This window comes from Daucus carota, chromosome 4 (assembly GCF_001625215.2).
Source record: "Daucus carota subsp. sativus chromosome 4, DH1 v3.0, whole genome shotgun sequence".
In the NCBI taxonomy this organism is placed as follows: domain Eukaryota; kingdom Viridiplantae; phylum Streptophyta; class Magnoliopsida; order Apiales; family Apiaceae; genus Daucus; species Daucus carota.
In genome coordinates this window covers 44,812,070-44,832,577 of record NC_030384.2, presented here as the reverse complement: position 1 = coordinate 44,832,577, position 20,508 = coordinate 44,812,070, and the positions used below count along the sequence as shown (strand labels likewise).

General features: G+C 32.0%; 2 protein-coding genes across 4 annotated transcripts; both read left to right on the top strand.

Moving 5' to 3' along the window:
- Positions 1–3,239: 3,239 nt before the first annotated feature.
- LOC108215732 (SNF1-related protein kinase catalytic subunit alpha KIN10) lies at positions 3,240–8,705 on the top strand. The gene is made up of 11 exons (XM_017388286.2): positions 3,240–3,468; positions 4,411–4,604; positions 4,873–5,057; positions 5,677–5,859; positions 5,938–6,069; positions 6,172–6,357; positions 6,599–6,688; positions 6,763–6,846; positions 7,523–7,603; positions 7,712–7,951; positions 8,129–8,705. The coding sequence occupies exons 2-11, from the start codon at positions 4,418–4,420 to the stop codon at positions 8,240–8,242; spliced, it is 1,482 nt and encodes a 493-aa protein (XP_017243775.1). The 5' UTR covers positions 3,240–3,468; positions 4,411–4,417; the 3' UTR covers positions 8,243–8,705.
- Positions 8,706–11,907: 3,202 nt separating this feature from the next.
- LOC108219494 (cysteine proteinase inhibitor A) lies at positions 11,908–16,150 on the top strand. Of its 3 annotated transcripts, none has more exons than XM_017392970.2 (3): positions 11,908–12,334; positions 12,925–13,144; positions 15,918–16,150. In XM_017392970.2, the coding sequence occupies exons 1-3, from the start codon at positions 12,134–12,136 to the stop codon at positions 15,923–15,925; spliced, it is 429 nt and encodes a 142-aa protein (XP_017248459.1). In that variant the 5' UTR covers positions 11,908–12,133; the 3' UTR covers positions 15,926–16,150. The 3 variants fall into 3 exon arrangements, with proteins under 3 accessions (XP_017248459.1, XP_063947852.1, XP_063947853.1); XM_064091782.1 differs by lacking the exon at positions 15,918–16,150 and adding an exon at positions 15,159–15,647 and having other exon boundaries at positions 11,969–12,334; XM_064091783.1 differs by lacking the exon at positions 15,918–16,150 and adding an exon at positions 14,325–14,619 and having other exon boundaries at positions 11,969–12,334.
- Positions 16,151–20,508: the final 4,358 nt, after the last annotated feature.

Genomic DNA, 20,508 nt, shown 5'->3' with positions numbered 1-20,508 from the left:
TTCTCGACATCCGCGCCAATCCCGACCCCTACGAAGGTGTAGTAACCGTTCCCGAGGAAATTGATGAGCGAGTGGGGGATCGAGTCGGCGTGGATGATCTGGAAGATGAGGCAGTCGGTGCCGGCGCAGAGCTGCACGGTGGCGATGCGGTTGTCCTGGTTGCGCTGGAAGTTAGGGCGCCACTCGACGTCGAAGCCGACGAGAGGGGAGTTGAGGGAGCGGGTGACGTCAGAGATCCAGGAGGTGACGTGGTAGGGGTGGTTGGTGACGAGAGTGCGGATGTTGGTGGAGAAGAAGGAGATGTCGTAGAGGTTGTGCGTGTCGTAGGGGAGCTCGTGATCGTAGATAGTTACTGTCATGGCTGCTCTGCTGCGGCGTAAAAAGATAAGGGTGGAAATTGGGCGATGAGTTGGGAAAGTTTTTGACCTAGGTTGGGTTAAATAAGTCGTCAGAAGATGGTAATTTAGGATGGGATTTTCTAGGGTGTGACCAAAGACACAAATAGTCCCTAACTCCAATAAAAATAGCTCCTTTTGATTGGTGGATGAGTAATTAATGATAATGCTCCCCCTGCATTCACATCAACTCCACCAATCAGAATAGACATTTTTATAAAATTTTAGTGATTAATGTGTGCCCTTGGGCACACATTAGAAAGACCGATTTTGGATTAGGAAGGTGGTAATTTGATACTAATCCAAATTTTGCGTCGTATCTTAGGTAATGGAGTGTAATTATCCGGGATAATCTCACATGTCCGAAAATCTAGCTTCAATTTTTTTCATATAAATGAAAAATTTTAATCATATAATCTAGAAAAATTCATTATTATTATTAAAAGTAAAACTTATCAAAACATGTCAATCAAAAAATCTTCTTATTATTATAGCTTAACTTTATCAAAATATACCATCTAAAATTTAAGTCCTGTTTTCTAAGGAAAGGAAATTAAAAAGTCTTAATGGCAGAAGGGAAGGTATAATTCATTTTATTTATAATAATTTAGATAGGAAAGAGTTGCTATGTTGTTAATCATGTCAAAATAGTGTGTCGGGGGAGCACTGCCAAAAGAATTAAAGAAGTGAGAACATAATGCATTTGTGAAAATGAGAATTGCGTCAATTTGAAGCAATTATATTCCAGATTAAATTGGAGATAAACCAAGCACTAATACTAAAGCATGGTACTGTATTAATTTTGTTGACATTTCACTTACTCAACGAATATCAAAGTTCCTTTAATTTTGCTTTTACGGAACTTAAGCTGCTTAGATATGCAAAATTTTAGTTAAGCATTACTATTTAGTTTATTACCATACATTATTATCTTATCACTATATCACTAATATTAATGAGTCATGAAAGGTTCATTGCGCATTGCTATTAATGTCATAAATTATATCTCAATGGAAAGAAATAACTAATATTTCACTTTCAAATTGAAGTAATAATGATTTGAGGAAATATTGGTTAAGAAGGTAGGGTGAGAAATATAAAATTAGAAGATTTTGATGATGAGAAAATTATTAAATTCAATAAGTTTGTGACAAATCTTTAGTTCTAATAGTATATGTAATTATATAAAATTCTTAACAAAAAGTTATAAACACATATTAAAAATAAAAAAATATATAGATTATGTTAAAAAAAAAAAAACAACATGCATTCTCAATAGATATGATCAACCTTTTTATTTTGTTTATATTTATCAAACCTTTTATAGATATGTAAGAAATTTGTAAGAAACTTTCACGCCATTTGTTATCATTAAAATGATATATAATAATTTAAAATATTAACATATATTATTTTTAAAATATGATCAATTAATATTGCTATTATTATCGAAACATAATAATTTACAAGTTCAACCGATTTTACACAGTATTTAATACGTCTAATTTCGTGGATTAATTTTAGCTAACTCTGTTGGACTCTAACCATGCAAATTTTCTTAGAAACAATTTAATAGATCATTTCACAAATATAAATTAAAAAATAATGTATACAAATTTGTCCAATGCAAATCACACGTTCCTCTCGTTAAAAATATGGTCAACCCAGTGAAATAGCTATATTTTGGGTGTTGACTGTATTTGACCAATCAAAACATGTTGTGAGATTTCACTTCATATAAAACGATATATTCAATCTACAGCAACTACTCCCTCCGTAATTTTTTACATGTTCATTTGGCATTTCGAGAAGTCAAATTAACCAATTTTCGATTAAACATTACAAATTATATACTCATTATTTTTAAAATCTGAAAATTGCATATTAAAATAAACTAAATATACTTTCTATTGATATAATTTTTATTATTTTTCTCAATTATTTGATACATGTGAAGTTCAGTCAAAATAAAGTCAATTTGACTGGTCAAAAGTCAAAATGGACATTTAAAAGGGGACGGAGGGAGTAATAATAATAATAATAATTTATCATTTTTAAGATATAACTAATCAATGAGGTCAATATCATCAAATTCAAGAATTTTAAAAATGGTCTTACAAATCTAATTTAGCTAATCATTAATGTTTAAAGCACATTTAATATTTAGCTAAAAATGATGGGCTAAACTCGCTCGTAAAAGATTAGGTAAAATCTGTAAAAAAATTTGTGCTTTAATTTTACTGGTTATAAATTATAATAGTTGGTTGTATCTTAAAAGCAATATTTTAAATTATTATTAATATCATACATTATTTAATTTAACATGATAATAAATAATCTAAAATATAATTAATATCAAGAGATTGGTTAAAATTAAACAAAAATTTTGTACCAATAAAACGATATTCTTATTATTCATAAATTTTAAAATAAGCATACGTGACTTATAGTCAAGGATCGCATGGTTGAGATACTCTAACAGGTAAAACCAGTAATGAATGTTTAAATTTATTATTTATAATCTTAAAATATATTTATAATTAAGGAACAAATTTTAATTGCTTGTAAATTGATTTTAATATTGTAATCAGGTGTAAATAACGGGGCTGGTGACTGGTGTATTGATTTACGTGTTAAATTCGGTAGTTGAAGTATTTGTCCAAAAATAAAAGAATTCCATTTTCCAATTAACTATACGAGCATAAAGAAAAGATTTCCCCTGCTTTACTTTTTCCCTCCCCAACGTTAAAAAGGCAAGCCGAAGCTGAGTCACTCTCACTCCTCCTGTACTTCGCTTTTGTCTTCTTCTCAACTTATCACCATCTATCTCTCTCGTCAACCCCCACAGATACATATACAATAGTTGTCTCTACACATATTTTATTCACATAAATAGTTTTATTACCATTCTTATGAGTTACTGTATGTCTCTTGTATCCTCCGGCCCAGCGTTATTTTTTAGTCTAGATTAGTAAATTGCCTTGGACATCATCGGTGATATGAACATATATCACTTTTTCTGAATCATATTCAACATCCTCTCAGTTACTCAAGACTTAATCTGGTACTTTAGGTAATATAATCTCTACTTCGCTTTGATTTCGTATTTTTGCTCCTGTTCTCTTGATTAATTATTGTTAGTACTGATTTACTTTGTTGATATTATGTAATATTGGTTTGACGTTTGATTTTGTAGCATAATAAACTAGGTAGTTGATCTGGTGTATAGTTTTTGGAAGGGTATTGTGGGAATTGACACGGATATGTGTGTACTAAGTTACTATGTTGTGGAGCTAAATTGTTTATACTTATTGTAGGGAGGGGATTGAGGTTTGTATCAGATTATTGAACAATGTTATTTGCAAAAGTAAAACTGGATGTAGGATTATCTTGTTCTGTTATTCTCTCCAAATTCTGATGGAATTACTGTTATTCTCTCCAAATTCTGATGGAATTACTGTGTTTTTTTAGTTCAGATTGATAAGGTTACTGTTACTGCCGTCAACGACTTTTGCAGCTGCATAATTGTTTGTGGTTTAATTAGCTAGAATTAATTTACACACAGTGATGTTACTGTGATACATTATCAGATATCGAACCAGTTCTTCCGGTTGCATAGTTACAGTTACTGTGTTAGCATTTAAAATTAATAATGAATGGTTAATCTATTTATTGCTATATTTGTAGACTCTGGAGTTTCATGTTTTCTTCTTCATTTCCAATTTGTATTTGGTTTTCTACTTTCTTCATTTAGGTTAGTGTGGTCCAAGGATCCAAACTAGATATTGTTGGGTTAAAAAACTCGGATGCCCATGTTAAATTAACGACTCTCCATATTGTGTGTGTCATGCTTATATGTTTATTTATAATTTCTCGACGTGGTAAATGCACGTTGTACTTTGTAGAAAAGCATGGCGCCTTTTCATATTTTCATACCACACTGAATTGTTTGTGTGCTCGTCTTTGTTGACCACCAGTACTAAATAAACATGTTTAACTAATATTATGTTGGCAGCGTCAGAATGGATGGAAGTATTGCTAAGAGAACAAAATCATCACGTGTAGTTCTTCCAAATTACAAGATAGGAAAGACCCTTGGCATTGGTGCATTTGGTAAAGTGAAGCTGGCACATCATATTCTTACAGGCATAAAAGTAGCAGTAAAAATTCTTGAGCGCCAGTCTATTGACGAAAAAGCTGCAGAAAAAGGTACGCCGTACACCTGGCTACAGTTGAATATATATATACACATAGATTTTTTTGCTAATTAGTTAGGCATAATTAGAGAACTAGTGTTCACAAAATTTGGAGTTGTAGACTTGTATACTTCTCTCTCTTCGACTAGTAGTTCCCCGACAGTGTTCTTATTTACTGTTCTGTGTTGCATCTATTTCCATTATCATTGTTTTTAATATGTAGACTTGTACTTTTATATACAATGAAGTCAACAATATTAATCATAGTCATATTGTTGCAGTGAGACGAGAAATTAATATATTGAGGCTACTCTCGCATCCACATGTTGTGCGTCTTTTTGAGGTCATAGAGACTCCAACAACCATATATATGGTCATGGAGTATATGGATTCAGGTGAACTATTTGATCATATAACCGAGAATGGTAGACTCAATGAGGCTGAGGCTCGCTATTTTTTCCAACAGGTATGTTATACCTTATGTTTCCTTTTATATACATCCAAGTTCACGACTGTCAGGTTAAATTTTTATATCAAATTCGGCACCTTGTAATTTGCTGATAGTCATAACAGTAAACATGCTTTGATCGATTAGTAAATAATTCACCATTTCTTGCTATTCTATACTATATCTTACAGCCTCTGTTACACATTTTTGACTGCAATTTTTCATCAGTGGGTGACCTTTCAGTTGGACTTGGATATAGATACATGGTTTGGATAAGATGCATTCAGGGTTCTGGTGTAGCCATTCAAATTTTCAAGCACGAAATACTTTTTCCTGGCATACTGTATTAACTTGTGCTTATTGTTTAGTCAAGATACTGTTAACTACATACATAGCATAGCTTTAACATGCACAATGTGTTGTTCTGTATTATATTATTACCCAGTTCATATTGTACTTGGTTCTTTTTGGGGGTTATTTACAATTAAGGATCCTACTGAAATACATCATCACAATACTGAATAATTGTCCAAATGTTACTATGATTACTTTACTCATGTGAAGTCATCTAAGTCATGATCCTAGAGTACCTATCTGAAAAACACATAAGAAATATGTTAATGAACTGTTTGTTTAGATTATTTCAGGTGTAGAATCTTGCCATCTTCATATGGTGGTCCACCGAGATCTGAAGCCAGAAAACTTACTCTTAGATAAAAAACGAAATGTCAAAATTGCAGATTTTGGACTTGGAAATGTCATGCGTGATGGCCATTTTCTCAAAACAAGCTGCGGAAGCCCAAATTATGCATCTCCAGAGGTGTGGGAGTAGTTTACAGAATATCATATGCATTGTTAGCAACATCTAACTAGAATTTGATTCAATTCTTTGACATAGGTCATTACTGAGCAACTTTATGCTGGCCCAGAGGTTGATGTCTGGAGTTGTGGGATTATCTTATTTGCTCTATTGTGCGCCAGACTTCCTTTTGATGATGATAATCTTCCAGGACTATATGCGAAAATAAAGGTAAGCATAATGGACCTGTTAACTAGTCATCTCACTTGCCTGTTTTATTTCTTTTATGTAACATAAATAAAAACATAATAAACACCCGACTCTTGTTTCTAGAGTGGAATATACACGTTTCCTACTCATCTGTCCGTTGGTGCACGTGACTTGATTGCTCGCATCCTTATAACTGATCCAACAATCCGTATATCAATTCCTGAAATACATAAGCATCCTTGGTTTCAACAGCAACTTCCACTACACATTGCTGTCCGGCCCAAAATAGTAACTTGTGATCCGAAAGAGGTTAGTAAAACTTTTGATTGTTTCATTAATGTGTCAATCATCTATGCATCTTCGGTGGACATTCTGTAGGATCATATTTATGTTAGGTGTAAATGTTATAGTTTATATGAACTTTCAGTAGCTCTGTCGGTCGCTGCCTCTATCTAATTGGTCATAGTAATTTCCTTTTTAATTTTCAATTTAACAATGATTTTTCGAACTGTTTCTATCAATCTAACATTTGTCTTGTATACGTGGGAAGATTAATGAGGATATATTCAAAGAGATGGTTAAGTCGGGATTTGACAGCTTTGAACTGATTAACTCTCTCCAAAACGGTGTGCAAAACAAGGTGCTGATGCTGTCTTGAATGTAATGATGTGATATATGCACCGAGTGCAGAGCTGATATTATGCTCTATTGTAGGGAACTGTGACATATTATCTGCTGTTGCACAATCGATTTGGAGCTCAGGGCAGTCACCAAAACAATGAACTGTCTCGAGGCCTGGTAACTAAATTGCTCATATAGATAATTGCATAATTTGGTGTCACCGTATTTCCCATGCCTTGTACCACAAAATGCATTTTTTCTATTTTCACCAATATGAGACACCACTGGTTCATACATAATATTTAACCTAAAATGCTGGAGATTGGGCACAATTATACACCTTTAAAGTTAACAATTTATTAGGCTCCTCCAGTTTTTTTCCATTTCTCGTACATGACCTGGTTTTTGCACAACTCATCTGGAACTTAGGCACACAATTAAGTTCTTCTTATGTTGCATTTGGATTCTCCTTCAGCTACAAGAGTTATAAACAATCCCCATGCTAGTCCAATACTGCTTTCCAGAAATTCTTTGCTCTGGTGTTGTGTTTTTTTTTGGAGGTTATATCACAATGGTCCATATTGTTGTTAAGCCTTTAGCTTTTAGGAGGCCACATTGCAATGGCTATGCTCCTGATCATCTGTAACATCAGTTCTTCTAACATCTTTTTGCCTCGTATAGAAAGAGCATTACCCCCAGATGTTGTTCTACCCTTCTCAAATCTGGACTCGGTGTTTTTGGTGTTTGAATACTAATAGTTCAGACAAAATAATTATTTAAAGCTAGGAAATGGGAGAGAAATAGAATGCATGTCCAATCTGTGGATTCATATCTGTTTTTTCGATGATTGCAGGCAGAGGAGTGTACAGATCGCCCAGAAGTATACTTGAGATCACCTCCTCAGTTAAAAACACAGTGGGCCCTTGGATTTAGGGTAATTATATAAAATTTGCTTTAGTAGTTATATTGTTCTGGTAACAGTCAAAATGCTTTCTTGTTCTACTGTTTTAGCTACTAATGATATGAAGTTGTGTCCAAACAGTCAACAGCTTCTCCTCATGAGACCATGATAGATGTTCTAAAGGTTTTTGAGAGCTTAAATGTGCGGTGGAAGAAAATAGGAAACTATAATATGAGGTGTCTCTTGCTCTCTCATCTTTCTAAACAAGCAACCCTAATGGATGGTCCTCCTATAAAAGATATATATGGCAATGAGTTAATTATTACAAGCTTGAGAAGCAAAGCTCTCAAGTCCCATGATGCCGTCAAATTTGAAATTCAGGTAATTAGTTATAAATTATTAGTCAATTACCACAATGACATGGTGGTTGACAGTAGTTTAAATCCCAGAAGCTGGATTGTTTAGCCATGAGAAGATTAACGACAAAATCTAGAATCTGTTTGTTAAATTCGTATATGTTGGTAATGCACAATTAACTTGGTTATAATGTTTCAACAGCTTTACAAAGCCACTCCAGAATTATATGTTCTGGATTTGCAGAGGATTTATGGGCCACCCTTTCTCTTCCTCGAACTTTGTGCATCATTTTTCAGTTTGGTTGTCGCGTGTTGACGACCTTAAATAGTGGTACATGAAACTACTACATGTTGGAGGTTCTCCATCGATATTTTTGTTGTGAAATTTCTGCTAGGTACCAGGCAAGGAATGTTCCAAATGCATTTGGTCATTTATATGTAGGTGTTTGTTGCCGGTTGCAAGTTGCAGTTGGTCTATCTTAGTGATAATTAATCACTTGTGTACTATTTTTAAATTCAAAGCATCTTGGAGAGCAGCAAGCCGCTATATCACAGTGGAAGATCAAATGTACATTATGATAGTTGAAACCTTCTGGCCAAGATGAATTGCATCTTTGACCCTGTATATACAAATACAATAGCTTCTACTAGTACATTACAGCCTTACAGGTAAAATCTTATTACACTAGTGTGCAGTAACGTAACTAAAGTACTTGTGTTATTATAGATTAGAAATGGTAAAAATATACATATGAAAGAAAAAGTTTGTTAATATATAAGTTTAGATACTTTCATAATTTCTTTCAAATGTATGAGAAAAAATAAATTCAAACTTGTTATTGCTTATGTAAAAGTTATTATAATAGGTTTTTTTGTGGGAGAATATGAAAAAAATACTTCCTTAAAGGCAAGCAATCAGGCATGAGGTGAAAAGCCCGAAAATCAGCAACAGAGCTGGAAAGTTATTTTATTAATGGTTTGTCTAGTGTGTGGCAATGAGGGCATGCTAAGCCCGGGATTTTATAAGTTTGAGAGATTTTGATTGGTGTGGTTGTTGCATTTGCAGATGTTCTACCATTATTAAGATGCAAAAGCCAATCAAAATCTCCCAACCCATGGGCACATATTAAAAAAACCATTTTATTAAAGATATTTTGTTTTTTAAGTTACTTCTCATGAGTAACTATTTAATAATAAAATAATAAAATATAAAACATATATCTAACAGAGATCAGCTGTAAAAAATAATTTATTTATTGTTCTCCGTCTCAAATTTTCGAGTTATAAACGGTTTAACTCGTCAAAATTTGACTTAAAATTTATATTTATATATTATGCTATATAATTGAAAATTATATTAAAAATTATTTGTAGTATATTATATTGTGATTTCAAAATTTTAAATAATAAGTTTTTTTTTTAATTTCATCGCTAAAATAACACAATTAATTAGGAACCAGGAGTCATTTTACAATATGCCATAAATATGTATCGACAACCTATTTCAATTTTTATTTTCAAATCTATCTATCTATGTATATTATAAATCTATGTATATTATAAATCCTGAACAATGCCATGTCATCAATGCCACATATTTCAAAAAAAAGTCCACCTCAATGCCACATATTTTAGATTTTGCCATGTCATTATAATTTTCCTTATTTATTTAAGCGTATCAGAATAATCAATCACATATCTTTGAATTCTTAAAATTGAGCGTAATCAATGACTGATAATTATATTAAATTTTGAATGGTAATGCAATAACTACATTCCATAATCATAGCATTTTTTGAATGTTAAATTTGTACGGAACTAATTAAAATTGAAGAAGATAATTATATTGAATATACTGCCACAATTGTTAAGCTTATCATGTATCATATAACTAGCCTTAATTATATTAACTTATATATAAATAAATGAAGTGCTTAAAAATTGAAATAGAAATTTATAATTATATTTTTATTTAATATTTAATATCCGGATGTCGTCTAAAATTTAGCTATGTTATAAATATGTTGCTTTTTAATTTTCGGAATAATATATATTACATTTTCTAACATAGTAATATAAGTATTATAAAAAGTATTTTTATAAAAATATTACGTCATTAATTAGTATGTATTTAGCATTTTATGTAGGTCAACTTAATCATAGTAGATATGTACTATTACTTAGAGACAGCAATCGGGTCGATCGAAAAGGGTTTCGCAAATTCCAAAATCGAATCCAAACTATATTATAAATCCTGAACAATGTCAAATCATCAATGTCACATATTTCAAAAAAAAGTCCAAGTCAATGGCATCTATTTTAAATTTTGCCATGTCATATAATATTTCATATTTATTTTAGACCAATCAGATGTCCTAAGATTCCTAAAATTGTGCGTAATCAATGGGTCAGTCGAAACGGGTTTCACAAATACCAAAATCGAACCCAAATTATATTATAAATCCTAAACAGTGCCAAATCATCAATGCCACATATTTCAAAAAAAAGTCCACGACAAAAACACCTATTTTAAATTTTGACGTGTCATATCATATTCCATATTTATTTTAGACCAATCACATGTCCTAAAAATCCTAAAATTGGGCGTAATCAATGACTGACAATTATATTAAATTTTGAATGGTAATGCAATAACTACATTCCATGTATCATAGCATTTTTTGAATTTTGAATTTGTACACAACTAATGAAAATTGAAGAAGATAATTATATTGAATATACTGTCACAATTTTTAAGCTTATCATGCATCATATAACTAAGCGTTAATTATATTAATTTATATATAAATAAAGTGTTTAAAAATTAAAATTGAAATTTATAATTATATTTTTATTTAATATTTAATATCCGGGAGTCGTCTAATATTTAGCTGTCACAAATATATCAATTTTTAATTTTGGGAATGATATATATTAAAGTTTCTAACATAGTGATATAGATATTATAAAAAGTATTTTTATAAATTTTAATATTACATCATTAGTAGTACGTATTAAACATTTTATGTAGGTCACCTTGATCATAGTAGATATGTATCACTGTTACAGATAGCAATCGGGTCGGTCGAAATTGGTTTCGTAAATACCAAAATTAAACCCAAACTTGAAAAATTTAGGAATCTTAAACCTGAACTTGAAGGATATTACACGAGTAATTATTATTTATTCAACAAATAATATTAAATATATATAAAATATTAAATATAAATATCTTAATCTTGTTTTAATTTTATTATATATTAAATAATAAATATATTATAAAAGATATTATGTATGTATGTATGTATGTATGTATGTATGTATGTGTGTGTGTGTGTGTATATATATATATATATATATATATATATATATATATATTCGAGTTCGGGTTCGAAATGAGTTCCGGGTTTTCAGGTCGGGTTCGAATCAAACCCGATCCTGGCCCGAAAATTATTCGGGTTTAAAAACAAATTTTTATCCGAAACCCTATAATTTGGGTTTGGTGAAACACAATCCGCTCGGTACGAGTTAGACTAGGGTCGGGTAGAATTGTGACTGCCCAATACCTCATGAAACAAGAATGTAGTATAACTATCATTATAGTGGATAATCATTCAAATCTATTTATTCGATTTGACGTATAATTTTGATGTTCTTATTAATTAACATAATGTTTTGTTTGATATATAATTTTAGTTTAATATTGTTTGATATATGATTTCACTTGAATTTTCTTGATATATAATAAACTTAAGTATAAGAGAGTTATGTCTAATATAATTTTTTTCTTCCTACTTTATACTTTATTTGAAAATTCAAATATAATTATTTATTAAATGTATTTGTGAAATAATAATAACAAAATTCAATAAAAATTTAAAACACTAGTAATGTGATAAACAGATCACGATTTTCATTTATTATGATTTATTTTAATTAAATATTTAACTGGTACACGAGTCTTTATTATTAACATAAATTAACATAAGCGAAAATACCTGACCAAGATCTGAGATATCTAGCGTTTTCATCGAATCATTGAAAACACGGTGTATCTTAACTTGGAAGTTAATTTTGTACTAACCACCGTGTGCCAAACAGGGCCATTAAACATCGCAGTCAGAATCAGTATCAGCGTTTCGAAGACGCGGAAGTAACCCCTGGAATAAAGTTAAACAGAAAGCAAGGGACCATTCATATTCGCACCATGAAGAAGACAATATCTCTTGGCTTGGTTCTAGTATTAGTATTCGCTTATTACTGCGACTCAGGGTATTGCAGAGACGTGCAGTTGATCAAGATGAAGAAACACAACACTCTTCTCGGTGGACTCAAGCCTTCTTCTCAGAACAGCGCTGAGATCGAGAGCATCGCGCGATTCGCCGTCCTTGAACACAACAAGAAACAGGTACTGATTATCACTCTTTTCATCTTCTTTGATTTTATTTGTGAACAATTAGGGACTGTATGAATTATGATAGTGTTTGCTTAAGGTCTGATCGGTGTACATATAATCAGGAATATATGTGGATGCTTGTTTAGATGTTGAATCATCGATTGATTAATTAAATTCATGTGTGGTGGGGGTTATAGGTTGTTTTTCTCGTAATACTGAAGTAGTTGCTATTTGATCTAGAAATTAAGTAATACTGAAGTAATTGGCGGAATCACGGTTATTAGTGAACAATTAGCTATGTAGAAACTATTAAGACTGTATCATCGTGTTTGCTTAAGGTCTGATCTGTGTATATATAATCAGAATTATATGTGGATGCTTGTTTAGATGATGAATATGTGTTTTTATTAAATAATGAATATGAATATCCGTTATACTGAAGTAATTGCCATTGGATCTAGAATTGGAACGTAACTCATGATTTTCTTCTTGAACTGGGATAGTTTGACAATTGACACAGTTTTGAAAATTAGGTGATTTGATTTAGGTATTGGTTTTGTGGGAACTTTGTGAGTCTTATGATAGGTGTTATGTTTGTGCAGAATTCTCTCCTTCAGTTTGCCAGGGTTGTCAAAGCTAAAGAACAAGTTGTAGCTGGTACGATGTACCATCTGACGTTGGAAGCAATTGATTCTGGTAAGAAACACATGTACGAAGCAAAAGTTTGGGTTAAGCCATGGATGAACTTCAAGCAGTTGGAGGAGTTCAAGTCTGCCAATGATGTGCCTGTATTCACTTCATCAGACCTTGGTGTTATACGAGGTAAATAACTGCTCTTAAATTGTTATTAAGGACTATATATTCTTGTCTTTGGCCTTTGTGTGGACGCATGTACTTTAAGTCTTTAACAATGTATCCTGCCCTTCATTTTTACATATAGTGTAGAATGGTTCTTCTGTCAACTAAAATTCTGCGCCCGTGTATTCTGATGGATCCACTAAAACTCATCTGTACTAGATTTTTTCAGCGGCTTCATTCTTTCTGTATTCTAGTGTTTTTTCTTCTGCTTAATGATTTTTAGGATTTACTGTCTGGTGTAGAAGTTGGGGCATAAGTTTTGGAATACTGTGTACTCATTATGAGTAGGGGTGTAAACAAACCAAACTATTCGTGAGCTACTCGAGTTCGGCTCGGAAAATATTCGAATTTGATTCGGTAATAATCGAGCCGAGCTCGAGCTCGAGCTGAGCTCGAGCTCGAGCTATTTGGATGTTTTACCGAGCCGAGCTCGAGCTTCAAATTACTCGACTCGTAAGGTTCGCGAGCCTTATCGAGCCTGTATTATTTTATAATTTTTTTATTATAAATATATTTTTACAAATATATTTAATATTTTATTTGTCATTTGTATATTTAATCGAATCGAACTCGAGTCGAACCGATCATATTTTAAGTTTTTGTCAATATTTGGTGACTCGATTCGAGCTTTCGAGCCGAACTCGAGCCTATCGAACTATTTACGAACCGAGCTTCGAACTTGCAATTAAAAGCTCGGTCGAGCTCGAACTCGAACTCGAGCCCCGAACTATGAGTATAATGTTTATAGACTGTGATTAAGAAGAAATTATAATTTCTCTAGTGCAGTGTCTTATCTTCACTAAAATGAATTATACTTCAAGATCTTCAAGGATCTCATTTATCACAGTTTACTTTGTTCCCCGAATATTGATTGTTGATTATTAAGGATCATAGATTCCAGGATGTCAATAGGCTGGTAAATACTAGTTTGGTCTTGTAACAGAACACAACTGTATGTAAAAAGAAGTTTTTCTGCTTATTAAATTATTTGATTGTATCTAGTAGATAATGTTGATGATTTTTTACTTTTTTTGTGTATTTCATTCGTTGGGGGAAGGCAGTTAAGCTGTCTAGATATTTTTGTTCAAGTTATTTAGGATTTTTAAAGTCAGTCCAAATGTTTGTGGGCCTCGGTACATTTCAGGTCCTTTATTGTGAAAGTCATGCATGTGTTTTCACTCTTTGCTCATGGAGTCGTGGCATGGGGAACCCGAGACCTTAGGAGTTGGGGATAATGATCGAGTGTAATGACCCTGGTTGTTCTTTGATCTTGTTTCTCATATGGTAATGTTATTTTATAAACTTGGATCAGTATTCGACAATTATAAATTAGGTAATACTACGGGATACTGATTACTCAAATTAATTGGTGTTACAATTGGACTTGCTATAATAGTAATACTAATACCTTATTTGTTTATGTATAGCAATTAAGGATTTAAGAATTTTGTCACAGAAAATAGACACATATTGCTATTTGCAAATAATATAATCACTAAACTTATTAATGACAGACAATTGCAAGAAAATAATTTTCAATTATTTAGCCTGAAACTTTGATTTCTTGGGTTCGAAAATAAATTAAGTTTTGAGCCCGAACCCCTTTCCGATAATCCAATTTTGGACCAATTTTGGCCTGAGATTAAGAAAATTGATAGGGCATTTATATCTAAACCATAAAGAAAAGGATAGTCCGATTACTTTTGTATTTTTTGAATGATCCAATCCTAAACTGATACCGACTTTTTGGTTAAGCTAATTAATTGGGTGATTATATCCAGACCGTACGGAAAGGGACAAGAGTCTGAGTATATTGACTTTTCTTCTAGATTCTGATTGTAAAATGCATATTTTGCTGTTGGCACAACTCAAATGGACTTGATTGGAAGATTTAACCAGCCGGATTTACTTAAAAAGCTGAAGACAGAATATATCTTACTGTTTTACATAATATTATTTTATTAATGCGGGATGGAAGGTTATGGACAAAGTTAGTGGAAGACTGGAAGGCTTGGATGAGGGAGGGGGGGAAATGGAGTGCATGCGACGACTGATATTATGTAAGAGGGAAATGAATTATGAGAGTGAATGAAGTACTGCCATGTAATTGTATTTGGATGGGGCTGCCAAGGATGAATTTGGTGTGGCCTTTGATGAGCGTCGGTTAACATTTTTGGCAGGAAAGTGAAGTTCTAAATTCCAGATATACAGATCTTTCAGCTAGTTTTATACTATATCCTGCTGTGAAACACGTGGTAGTAGACCAGAATCACAAGCAACACCAACAAGTCATTTATGTCTGAAAAAGGGACTTTATCCCATGGCAGTTGTCAAACACAATAGTATTAAACCATAGATACTAAACTGAACTCTTTAGATTACCACTGCGGCATAGCTACGCTTATTGTAGCTTTTGCTTAATATATTTGACACAACTTTGTTGAGTATAGTATTCAGTTCATTATTATGTCTGAGAAGTTAAATATGTTTATCATGTATATATATTGATATATAACTCTAACTTGTAATTTACCATGAAATTGATTTTACCTGCAAAGCAATTCTTAATGATTGTAACTTATGAAGTTTGATATCATGCAATTGCTGAGTGTTAATTGCCACATTTTTTAAACCTTCGTAGATTTCATTCTGGATCTTCACTGCACGAGCATCTGTTGGATATAAAGTTTTAAGTTTATATGGTAACTGATGGAGTTGCTTCTTGTTCAACATGCAGGTCACTGAACAGGTTCTCGACTATCTTAAAAGATTACAGGGCAAGCATCTCTCTGAGTCAGAATATGCAATAATATCCCTACTGGCGTCTTTACTTGTAAATATACCTTACTCGGTTGGTTCCAGAATATGATACGTATTCCATTTGGGACTGTTATAGCAATATGGCCTGAACAAACAGATTGCATATGTATGTTGTTTTATGTTTAATGTCTATTTAATTGTATTTTGGTAGATCTTTTGTGCTACATTCATACGCAAACCAGAAGTTCTTATATATAAATTTTGAGATACATGTGTAAGTTTTTAACCGGAAAAACTTATTCCAGCGGCTCCACGGGGATATGCAGAAACCATAACAGCCCAAAACTATTTCTTTAAAATTTTGAAGTGATCAACTTCACTTGAACGAAAACCTTAACAAAAAATGAACAGTTAAAACATCAACGTTTATCTTTGAAAATATTCTAAAAAAATGTGAGAGGCAGCATCGACAAAGAATTAAAAGAGGCCAACAAGACATGAACAGAAGATGTGAGATGCAACTTTGAGCGATGAAATATCCATAACTTAGCAGACAATGGACAATACATGTCTGTATGATTGCAAATAAAGGTGGCTGAAAACATGAAGGCCACAAAAAGAACAGAAATGCCAATTCGTATGAGTGGTTAAGTACGCAGTAATGCACTACAGGCGAAAATGGTAGACGCCATCTTTGAAAATTGCTTGCTCCCTTCAGTCGACGCCCCGGTCATTTTTATATCTTAGTGGGACGTTGTAGAAAACGTAGCTAAAACAATCCACTTGTAATTGAGCAGCAAAATACATTTCCATTTTTTCTGCATATGTAATCCTGACTATTGGTCCACACATGTTTAGCCACCACTCAAGCTTCTAATTCCATCAATCTATTGAAAAGTAAATAAAAAATATCTTTTAGTTTAAAGATTAAACCAAAAACGTATGTTAATCGGAGAAGCAAGAGGAGCAATTAGTCGAGAAGTGCCAATTGACTCAACATCACGCACTACCATAATGCGAATAGATACGTCCAACTGTACTTTCATGTGGCCAGTATTTTATTTACATTTTCCTCGTAGTTTCCGGCCTGCTGAAAATTTTATTTAAAATTCAAAATGAAAACTCTAATTTAATTATTTCAAAAATAGTTCAAATGAATTATATATATCCATTAAAAAATCATATACCATATAAACTAATTATAATTTGCACTACTTACCGCAAATCTTATTACTTCTGTTTCAAATTACATGTACAATTTTGAATTTTTCAGGTTAAATTGACCCAATTTTGATTGAATTATATAAAGTGTTTTTATATAATTCTTAGAATCTAAACAATATATCCAGAAATGATTATGTGTATTTTTTTTTAAAAAAAATTTCAGTTCTATAATATGTATGTAAATTTAAGTTAAAATTTAACTGAAAAAATCAAAACATTATATGCAATGCGAATTTTTATGGAATTTTCACCAGCCAAATATTATTGTTGTTATAAAAGAATCATCATTACAAGTAACACAAATCGACAGATCTTGCCAATTTTTAGAAGTGATAAATCTAAAGGATCTTGCTAATCTTATAAGTGGCCAGGTGCATACAATTCTCGACACTAATTATTATTTTATTTTTTTTGAAGGTCTCACTTAAACTGATATCAACGGTCCTGTACACACATAAAATAAAACAAATCTATACACCGATAAAATAAAATCTCTGGCAGCTAAATAATTGATTAAACAGTTTGGACAAGATGTAAGCTAAATCGACAAAAATCATGTAAGATTCGAATAATATACGGAGTTGATAGATAGGCGATACGTACGACATATGTGAAACAAATCGATTTCATGTTGTCGCGTACTAATTATTAATCTAGATCGTGCTTGCTTCGAGAAAATGGGGCTGCCTTTTTCTCAGTACAAGTGGTAGTACTGTGGAGTAGGGTTTCATGTTATTATTATTATCGCGTGTCATGGCATAGATCACATATTAATTATTTCAATTGAGTTGTGAAAATATAGAGAAAAATTGAAGTTTATTTGAAGGATTAATAGGCGCCACGTATAAAAAATCATAAGGCGCACTAGCGAGCTTATATGTTATTAATGCAAGAAAGAAAAACTTGAGCATAGTGGATTCTGATGCATATACGCAAGTGATTACTAGTACTAGTATTAATTAAGCGTCGTCTAGAGTGTCCCTGCTTATATATACGACAAAATGCATGTCTTTATTATAGGTGCTCCTCCATATATATGTGGAGAATCGATTCTGCATAATTATGATGACACCCTGCTGTATAGTCCATGCATACATGAGATGAACCAGAATCGCATAACCATCTTTATTGATTTATGTATAATACTTTAGATTAATTGATTTCAAGTACGTATTCGTGTGTTAAACATGTTATTGCCAACCTTTCCTGCAGGGAGCCGGAGTCTAGAAAGCGCATGCCAAAATTTAAATTAATGACCAAAATTTAATAAATCTATCAAAATTTTAAGAATAAAATTTCTGATTTTACATTTTTTTTAGGATCTCCCACGTTTTTGTTATTGGAAAGGATCCTCTAGTTCCCTGTGCATGTCGGTACTGTATACGTAGTTCTATTGCTCTCTCTATATATATAGTACAAGTCCCATATATGTATATGCATGGTGCATGCAGCTAGCTTCAGAGAATAATCCTAATCAAGATCGTCAATTTGAGTAGCTAGGTGTATCATGTCGTACTCCCTCCATCCCAAAAGATTGAGTTGGTTTAATTTTCACGGAGATTAATATATAATGAGGTTAACCGTATTATTTTATGTTGTATGATTGGGTGTCCTGTATACATATAAGTAGTACTACTGCTGGTTAATTAACAGGAAGTTTGCACTTACTCTACCTGCTCTTTCCCATAGACAGACAATATATGGGAGTTAGTAGATAAAGTGAAAGATGATTTGAGTTGGGCAGAAAGAGTTTATGTAAGACGAATTAAGGCAGAAAGCAAACACACAAATACTAAAACGAAGATGTTGCGCATTGCATTTTATCAGTGGGTTGTGATTGTAGATGCAATCAAATTATTAATGCATAGGTTAACAACCCATTCAAACGGTCGAACTCTCAGAGGCTGTCGTCTTAACTATATACTCAAAGGCCAAGCATTTACTCTTTTACATTCTTAGGTGTCCATATATGAACATGGTGGATTTGATTCTGATAATCATTCTCAATTCTCTGTCAAAATTTTATATACCTTAAGTTGCTCCTAATTTCCATTCCCAGATAAGGGGTTCTACATGCACGTGGTTATTTTAATTGGATATACATGCAAAATCTTTTTATTATTTATGTTAATATTTATATCGGTGAAACAATAATCAAATATTATCGACTACCAGGTTTAAAAAAAAAAATAATATTATCGACTACCCTTTGGAAAAAAGTTGAGAATAATTTTTAGAATCAATAGCCTTTTCTGTTATGTAATTAACAAACCAATCAAAAACTTGGCCACCAATTAACTAGCTAGCAAATAAAGTTTTGTCGGTGAAAGTCGAGTTAAGCACGGTTCTTTCATGTTATATTACTCCTCTGTTGATCATCTTTTTAATAGTTTAATTGCATGGATATTAATATTATTAAAATTTATACTATAATTGAAACATATAATTTTTTTATTTCATCTAAAATGTTGTAGTTAATTCTGTAATGATAATGTTTTAAAAATTTGAATTATAAAAATTTGTTGATATAATTATATTATATATTTATTGCAACTTACTCCCTCCATCCCTTTTTACATGTCCCTTTTGAAAAAAAAATTTGTCCCAAATTACTTGTCCACTTCTCTTTTCAAAGCAACTTTTTGTATGTTTTTTCAAAAAGTAACAACTTCCAATGTTTGACTAGCATATATATATACACAACTATATCTAATTCATTACATTTATTAGGGATATGTATGAAAACAAGATATCCAACTAACATTTTCTTAAGATGCGTTATTTTTCCAAAAAGGACAAGTAAAAAGGGACGGAGGGAGTATCACATTTGATAAAAATTTGTACATTTATATATTTATCTACCCGGTGGTTAACCTCTCGTACAAGAAAATCATACAAAATTGAACGCCCGTAATAGTTCGTTAATTAAGACTCCAATTAGTTGGTCTGATTCTGATGCAAGTCAATTTATGATGTATTCACTTATTCTACAGATAAATGTTTTCTAATTTAAAATCAAAATGAAACTTCATACTTAAAATCGATAAAGAGGCTCTAACTCATACTAATTTTTTAATTGCAAGTCATATTTACTTATTATCGAACATATGTTTTTAGCTAGCTTATAAATTAAAAATTACGTTAATTCAATCATTGTAATCTAGCCGAACATTCTCCTAGTCTTTCATTGACATTTTTAAGACTTTCTAAATGAAGTTTAGCTATAAACGTGCTTTCTTTGTGTCATGCATGAATTAACAATATATACCGTAACTTTCAAAAAAACAAAACAACAATATATACTGTAATGCACCTAGGACATCTTATTCATTTGTTCTTGTCCT

Coding starts and splice junctions, on each gene's coding strand:
- LOC108215732 (XM_017388286.2), top strand. CDS start 4,418: ATGGATGGAAGTATTGCTAAGAGAACAAAATCATCACGTGTAGTTCTT. Junction 6,070..6,171: donor GACTATATGCGAAAATAAAG/GTAAGCATAATG, acceptor TCTTGTTTCTAG/AGTGGAATATACACGTTTCC. Junction 6,358..6,598: donor TAACTTGTGATCCGAAAGAG/GTTAGTAAAACT, acceptor ATACGTGGGAAG/ATTAATGAGGATATATTCAA.
- LOC108219494 (XM_064091782.1), top strand. CDS start 12,134: ATGAAGAAGACAATATCTCTTGGCTTGGTTCTAGTATTAGTATTCGCT. Junction 12,335..12,924: donor TTGAACACAACAAGAAACAG/GTACTGATTATC, acceptor ATGTTTGTGCAG/AATTCTCTCCTTCAGTTTGC.